The sequence below is a fragment of the Siphateles boraxobius genome, unplaced genomic scaffold (genome assembly GCF_051911475.1).
Source record: "Siphateles boraxobius isolate OS27281-9 unplaced genomic scaffold, OSU_SipBor_1 5, whole genome shotgun sequence".
NCBI classification, from domain to species: domain Eukaryota; kingdom Metazoa; phylum Chordata; class Actinopteri; order Cypriniformes; family Leuciscidae; genus Siphateles; species Siphateles boraxobius.
In genome coordinates this window covers 27863857-27871738 of record NW_027509141.1, presented here as the reverse complement: position 1 = coordinate 27871738, position 7882 = coordinate 27863857, and the positions used below count along the sequence as shown (strand labels likewise).

General features: G+C 41.1%; 1 protein-coding gene across 7 annotated transcripts in view; it reads right to left on the bottom strand.

The window, feature by feature from the left end:
- Positions 1 to 290: 290 nt before the first annotated feature.
- nhsb (Nance-Horan syndrome b (congenital cataracts and dental anomalies)) overlaps positions 291 to 7882 on the bottom strand; it is a 65011-nt gene continuing 57419 nt past the window's right edge. For all 7 annotated transcript variants that reach the window (XM_077203694.1, XM_077203692.1, XM_077203693.1 and 4 more), the window contains 3 exons: positions 4782 to 7808; positions 4227 to 4350; positions 291 to 4050 (listed from right to left, as the gene is read on the bottom strand). In XM_077203694.1, coding sequence (XP_077059809.1) covers positions 3447 to 4050; positions 4227 to 4350; positions 4782 to 7808 — 3755 coding nt within the window. In that variant the 3' untranslated portion in view covers positions 291 to 3446. The remainder of the gene's footprint in view (positions 4051 to 4226; positions 4351 to 4781; positions 7809 to 7882) is intronic.

The window sequence follows — 7882 nt, the reverse complement described above, 5'->3', positions numbered from 1 at the left end:
CTACATTGTCAGGGTCAAATAAGGGTGTCAGTGTTCAAATCTAAAATGTCATATTGATCATTCCCAAGTAGTGGTAGGCGTACATCAAGCAGATCATTTGATTGTGAAAATAAATGTTGTGATATGCATCCTATTTGTAAATCTTCACCCGTCACTATACATTCACATAATTGGCCTTAAAACACTTACCTAATTGTAAGACTTTTAATTTGTTCTTACTGAATCAGTATTGCATCATTGAGTGCATGTAGGCTTACTATGTAAATCATACTTCAGACATCCAGTCATTCTTCAATGCAGTCACATTTATTGGCTTTCTCTATGCACAGTTACTAAGCAGTCACTTGAGCTGGCAAGAAATGGTTCAAATTTACAATGGAATTTTCACAATGTTTACTAAAAAATAAATACAGGACTGAGAGAGTCACACAGCTCAAAAATATACAAAGGCTTGGAATTAATGTAAACCGTTAAAACATGTTAAAAAATGAAACATTTGTGTCTTCTATTTTTTTTTACTTTAAAAAGATCATATTTACATGTTTATACAAAAATACAAAATGGATTAAAATCTCTTGAAGCGGAGCTTGAATATAGAGTGAGATTTGTTTTCTGATTATTGTAACTGAATAAGATGCATCTTGGCCTTAGACATTACCATTTTAACCCTAATTTTTTATTATATATATTCATCAATTAATTTATTATAATTTGCAATTATTTCACAACAAAACACATTTAAAACAATTTGGCAAAACAGACTGTGCTTCTCCATTAATGCAGTAATTCAGCAAAAATGTGTCTAAAAAAATGAAATTTAAAACAAAGAAATAGTCCAAGATGTATATTTCAGTTACAACAAAGAAAACAATAAAATAACTTTTCTTTGTAGTGTCTTTTGTTTTCTTTCATTCATTTCTTTATTGATATGATCATTTTGTGTAGTACCTTGTACCTGTTTAAAACAGTCCAAAACTGTGTTGAGGTAAAACAACGATACAGATAACACACTTTGTGATTTCCCTTCATTTTTTTTTCTTTAATATTTTGCAAATAAGGCCCTGGCTAGCTTCACTACAGGTAAGGTTGATACCTCAAATGTGGCTACTGTTGTGTAATGAAAAATAAAATAAAAACAAAAGACATATTCATTGCTACATATAAATGTTTGAGTTGTCACGAGTGTTGTTTTCATGACTGCTTTTGCATCACAAGTACAGAGAGATAAATATGAAAAGGAAACTGATGATGTCAATTGCAACAATGACAGAATATGGCCTGGGTAATAGAATTCAAAGCACCAAAACATTTAACTACAGTTATATAACATTTAGAATAGCTTATTTGTTCAGAATGCAAGTTTACAGCTAATTAGAAGAATGTTTACAAGTTCGGTATCTTCATCATTGGCTGATACACCCCTGATATGAAACATTTTTTTCTTATTTTATTTAAATAAAGCTTTATCATTAATCTTTTCCAAATTCATTAATAAAATAATTCTCTGGATAAAATATCCCATAATTAAAAATACTTTTTTTCTATTAAATGTTGCAATCTAAAAGAAGATTTCATAGATTTAGTTCTAGTATATGGACACATGGGAAAAAAAGTAGTCTGTACTTCCAAAAGTCTGTAGTTATAAAGCAATGCTAATTGCAACAACCACCAGACAGGGTTGTAATAAAGGAGAAACAAGACGTGGCACATTGCAGAGAAAATATCTGTTCTGTTAGTGTCTCAGAATATCCTGGAACGTTTCTCTACCGGTATAAAACAATAAAAATAATTAAATTATCAAACCTCTTGGACATGACAATACTTGACAAACCAACAACAGTTCAGAAAAAAGGCTGAAATATTATGTTTAAGTCAATCATCCATGTATATACAGATGAGCAATGGATTTTAAACTGCTGCCTGTTTGCAGTCATTTCATATATATATACGTATATATCCCAGAGATTGAGATAAATCAGTTCTCGCATTACACTTATCCCTAAATATAATTCTATCATCATTTAAACCAAATGGCCCCTTATGCCTCAATCTGTTTTTTTTTTTTCAAAAACTCAGCTCCACAAATAGTGCTTCATTAGATTAGATTGTCCAGTTCCTCCACTAAATGAGAAAAAGCTCAAACTGTGTATACAGTGATGTAAAACTGCTAGTTTTAAACAAATCTATACATTTTGTACATTTACTGAACATAGCACATACTCAACAAATTCAAGTGAAGGTGTAAATACATTTTAAGTGGAGATGTGATATGTTCTAGTGTTTTATTGCATGCTGTACAGAGGATGAAGAAACTGAATTACGACCACAGTGAAAGAGCGTTAATCAGACGGATGACTAAAAATCTATCTTTTCACAGCTTGTCACCTTCCCTTCAGTGGCACAGTGTAGGCTTGACAAATTAGCTAAGTCCTATGAGTTTTGATCTCCGAGAAGACTTCAAACTCTGAAGAGTTTAACTTTAAAAGTGAATCCATTCTTCTTCAAATGTACAGTATGCTTGATTTTAAGGGTATTCACAGAATACATTGAGATTGAAGTGAATTTCTCTGGGAAGTCCTCGTTTCTTCTGCAGTCACAAAAAATTTCTATTTTGCGTGGTTAAGTAATTATACATGACGACACCTGAAAAATGTGACGAAAATACACAACCCAATTTGGGTCTTCGAAGAAACGGTAAACTAAACATGTAAAAAGGGTTACATTTGTTTTCGTAACAGTTGTTGGAATGCTGTTTGAGAGATTGAGATTCAAACAGACACACACCATAGACATTCCATTACTCTAAAATTGGATTACTTCTTTCTGCTTGCCTTGTTTTTTAACAGTGCATCCAGGTTGTATATGTCAAGGTATGATGAACCAATTAAGTGCAAACAATGAATAGATTTGCAAACCAGTTCACTTTTAGAATTATTTTCGTGACATTTCTTGCTTTTTGTCTCAGAAGTCTTTCCCCTTGCACACTTAGACACCCTGCTAAGAAAGGACATGGTGCAATTGTCCTCAGAAAGGTTTAACATCCACGTATTCATGTAAATTTGTGATGGATGGTGGAAATAGATTTTTTTCTATCATATTAAAAAACAGACAAGTTACCTTTTCAATATCTTGTTTAAAAATGACAAATGATTTCACCTTCTCATTTTGTGAGCATAAAAGTGTGAGATTATGATTGAAATCATTCCTTAAAAATTATCAATACAGTATTGGGTAATGCAAAAATTAATGTACTTCCATTTTTTCAGTTAACTTATAGTGTACAAAAGGAGCTTAAATAAATCAATGTTTTTTTTCAAACCACAAACCTCAGGGGAGAACACTAGGCAAATCATTGTGTACAGCACTCTCACACAGTTCAAATATAATGTTTTCATATTATAAAAGATTTATCATTTTGCTAAGTGGCTAAAAAAATGATTATACCACTAAGAGGAGCGGTCATCATGTGGACTTCCATCCGAGTTCTCAGTCTCTCCTTCTGATATGGCCTGCATTGGGGCAGTGTACAGCCGACTTCGCGTGCTATAGCGACTACTGTTTGCCGCAGGTGGAATCCTGGAACGTCCTTGTCTAGAGGCAGCTGACATGGTAAGTGTTTTTGGGGAGAATCCCTCACTGTTGGCCTTAGGGAATGAGTTCGGAAGTGGATCACCACTGCTAATGGAATCCTGTAGGGGTAAGGGGGGCTCCTCTGGTTGCCTTGCAGCCTCTAATAGCAGCTCTGCTTGAGTCTTGGGTGTGATGGGGCTCTTAAGGATCTCTGTAGCAGACATGCGGAAACTCGAGTCTGAGCGACTACCCTTCTTTAGCAGCAGGAGTTTAAACTCCTCGCTGGATGTAGTGGACTTTTTGGCACTCCTGTAGATGGGTCCTGAGGCTCGCTGGGAGCAGTTTGAAGGGACTGAGGCAGCATGGGTAACCGGGCATACAGTAGGATTGCTGACAGGGGCGGTTGCAGGTGCTACACCAGGCCGAATTTTTCCACTCATCTCCCCTGAGTCTTTACGTCCCAGCACTTTCCTTTTAGATCTGCAATATTTAGTTGATGGTGTATTAAGTTCACATACATGTGCATTGTATGCCATAATCACTTTCCATGTCTGCATGCAATGTCATTCAATGTCATCATCAAAACCAAAAGTCAGAGAGAACATACAGAATGATTCGCAAGACCCTGCATCAGTAGGTAAAACAATCAGGCTTACCTGTGAATCATAGCAAACAGATCTTCAGTTGTGCGTAGTTTATTGGGGGATGGAAAAGCATTATCATCATCAGGTTTAGAGTCATCAGTCGAAGGAGAGGATGAATTGTCACTGGGAGTTGATTCTGTCAACATGCAAAGCATTCATACATCAAGTTCAACCTCAAAGTTATACACTCAACAGCTTTAATGTGAAATCAGTCTTGTAAAAAATGCATGCTAGGCCTTCTACAGTTATATCATGTGAAAAAGACGTTGAACAATATATTGGTTTTACTGATTAATCAGCACCTACTACAGTATGGTTGTATACAGGTAGTTGCTGTTTTGGAATAGCGGCCTCTAGAGGTGAAATAAAAACAATCACTGACTCTGCCTGGAGTTTGCTGTGTTTTGTGACTATACTATGCACAGAGCCAGAAACTTTAGAAGTTGATTTAAAATATTGAAAGAGAAAAGCCAAGGCATGTTTACAGTCCTTGTTATCATTGCATATAGTCATGGTACTATAAATCAGATCACTTTAATATCTTGCCGTTTTTTACAGGACAATTACCCTTGCTGAAGTAGTCCTCTGTGTCCGGGGTCGACTCTTCTTCCCTCATGTCCCGTGAGGCACTTCTGGTTGCGACACCTGATGTCTCATAATCCTCCTCTCTGCCTTGTACATCCCTGATTGTGTAAGTGTGCGATGCCTCTTGAGTTGAAACAGGCACTTTGTCAGGACTGCTGCACAGTGCAAAATTGCTCCTTTGTATCTCACTATAAGCTGGAGGCGCCATTGTACTGGCCAAACACATGGGCTGTGCTAAAGGCTCTGGCCGCGAAAGTTGATTAATATCTTGTTTTAGTCTCCCTGGTGATACTGTTAGTTGCACATCTGGGTACCTTCTGCTGTCTTGTTCTTGCTCAAAACTTTGAGATGACCTTGTTGAAGAGTCTTCTTTTTCAGGACAAGGATCTACAGGAGTTCTGAAAGCAGTCATTGCCCAGTAAGTACCAGGACCAAGCCTCTCCTGTCTCACTCTCACTTCCTCCTGGGGAAGAACAATGTTTTCCACCAGTGGAACTTGTGATTCACAGAACTGTGCCGTAGGGGGTTTGTAGGCTGGCGGTTTCCGGTTGTGCCTATTGCTAGAGGATGGGGCGTCAGTTATCACTGTGGGATACTTGGGTCGTGTTACTGGATTTACAGTGGCCAGAGCATAACCTTGGTTCCCTTCAGCTGGTCTACAAATAGATCGCAGTTGCACTGATCTAAGAACAGTTGGAGTGATAGCCAAATGGGCTGAGCTGGGTGCTGTGCTTGTTGCACTCTCTGAAGTGGAAGCTGCAGCTGCAATGCGAGCCTCTGCAGCAGCGGCAGCGGCTGCTGCAGTGCGTGCTTCAGCAGCAGCAGCAGCAGCTATGGCAGCCTTCTGCTTATTCTGGTGGAGGATGTGCATCTGATTTCTGTGAGCAAAGTGCTTGCTGTGAAGAGCACTTAGGTCGAGGTGACTAGGGGGTATGGCATGGAAGTCAGTTTCCCTCCTGGTGGAAATGCCTGGGTCTCTTACTAAAAGCTGTGGCTGTTGTAGGGAGCAAAGGGAGGACTTCCTTTCAGGGACTTTGGGTTTCCTCTTGCCACTGGTTGGAGACAGGGGCCCTGGGAAGAAAGTGGAGGGGAAGGAAGATGTAGGTGTTTCAGACTGACTGGAATATCCACTGGAAGGGGATGCTAAGCCTGCCAGCTTTTCAGGGGAAGTCAGCTTCAAGTCACCTTCAGGTGGAGGAAGAGTTGGAGAAGTAGGTCTTGACCTGGGTTGACAGGCTTGCATTTCTGCACTTTCTGATGACTTGATGCATTCAATAACAGTTGTACCCGTAGCAGCACTAGAGTTGGACAGAGACCGGTAAGGGTCATTTGATTTCAAGTCATTGTGGAGCCAGAGGTCTGCATAGTCTGCTTGCACAGCACCTTCATCCTTAAAGGAATGTGTGTCTGAGGAACTGAATGGAGAGGAGCAGTCAAGTATGTCCCTGACATTCTCCACTCCCCATGCGCCAAGTGACTCAAGACCTGCAGTCTCAAGGTGCCCTGCAGAACCAGCCAAGTCAAGCTGCAGTTTCATCTCCCTGGAAGACAAGGGCAGCGGCAACTCGCAAGTAATCTTTGGTTCGCTCTGCTCTAGAACGTTCATACCACTGCTTGTTTCCTTTAATGAAGAGCTACGTTTTGGTGGGGGTGGCTTGGCCTTTGGTTTTCTTAAGGAGAGACACGGTCTGTCCAGTGTCCTGGTGGCACTGTACTCTGACTGAAGGTATTCACCCATGCCAGGTGCTATATTCCCACTTGGGCCACAGTCTGGTTCAATGGCTGCATAGTTGTAGTAGCTTCTGCTATCCTTAAGACCACAGTCAAAGTGCATGGAGGAATAGAATCTTTCAGTATCAACAATGTAGTGCATTTCAGATTTCCTCGCAGTTGCTTGGTCACCGAAGCTCTCGTAAGTTTCCCCACTAGAATAACTGGGGCAGCTGACGCCGCTCTCATCCTCTCTGGAATGCTTTGGGCTGAAGTCTTGGGGGCAGGGCTGATCCTGCTGTTCCTGGGCACAGTTCCACTCACCATCACTAGCAGTGCTGACCCCGGCATCATCCATCTGATCAGTAGCCGATGAGGTAAAAGAATTAGATCGTTGCCCCTGTCCTTGTGGCTTGTCCATGTGGTAGGGATCAATTATGAAGCCAGTGGAATCATCAATGACATGGGACCCAGTATTGAGGGAGAGTTCTGAATCACAGTGTGAGGATCCAGTCAGGGGAGGGGAGGCAGCAGGCGGAAGAGTCTCAGACGTCTGCGATGGGCAAGTGGAGCTGCTTCCGCTCCAGTTGCCACTTGAGGACTGGTGATCCTCTTTATGGTCGATCTGGCTGCCAAGCACTCCTGTAGTAGAGGCAGAGTGAATGGGGCTGCTGAAAGTATCTGAGCTGGATGAAATCTCACAGCTTCCCATGTCAACTTTGCGTGGGAGCCTGGATCTCCCTCTCTCCATCCATGCGTGGTCAGGGCTATCCGAATGCTGCATACGCTTGAGAGTTCCAAACTGTAGCTCTGGCATGGCTTGGTCATCAGTACTCTCTTCCTCATCCTTTGGAATTCTCTGTCCTGGACCTGGCAGGAAGTCCTCTGCTTCATACGGAGAGAGCTCCTCATCTTCCTCTTCATCATCTTCATCATCATCCTCATCATCATCATCACTGTCATCTTGGTCCTCATCCAGAAGTCGGCCACCCTCACGTGGAAGACTTCTAGAACGAACACGGGTGGCTGTTGCTGCAGCATACACGGTATCAGAGCGATCCGGCAGGGAGGTGATGTTTCCAGTGGAGTGTGAGAGAGAAGCTGGAATTCCCTGACCCCTCTGGGCACGGATACGCCTCCGGGATGGAGCAGCAATCAGGAAGTCATCTGTCTGACAGCCAGAGTCCTTGGTGTGCAATACTCTGCCACTCAGGGAGAGCTCCTCACGCCACAGTGACTTGTGTGGGTTGGCATGGATAATCACTGTTCTCTCTCTAGCCACAGGTGATTCATCAGAATCTACAGGTAAATTAGAAAATGAATAATTAAACTAAAACTATATGCAGATAAAACGAAAGAAAATGTTATATGTA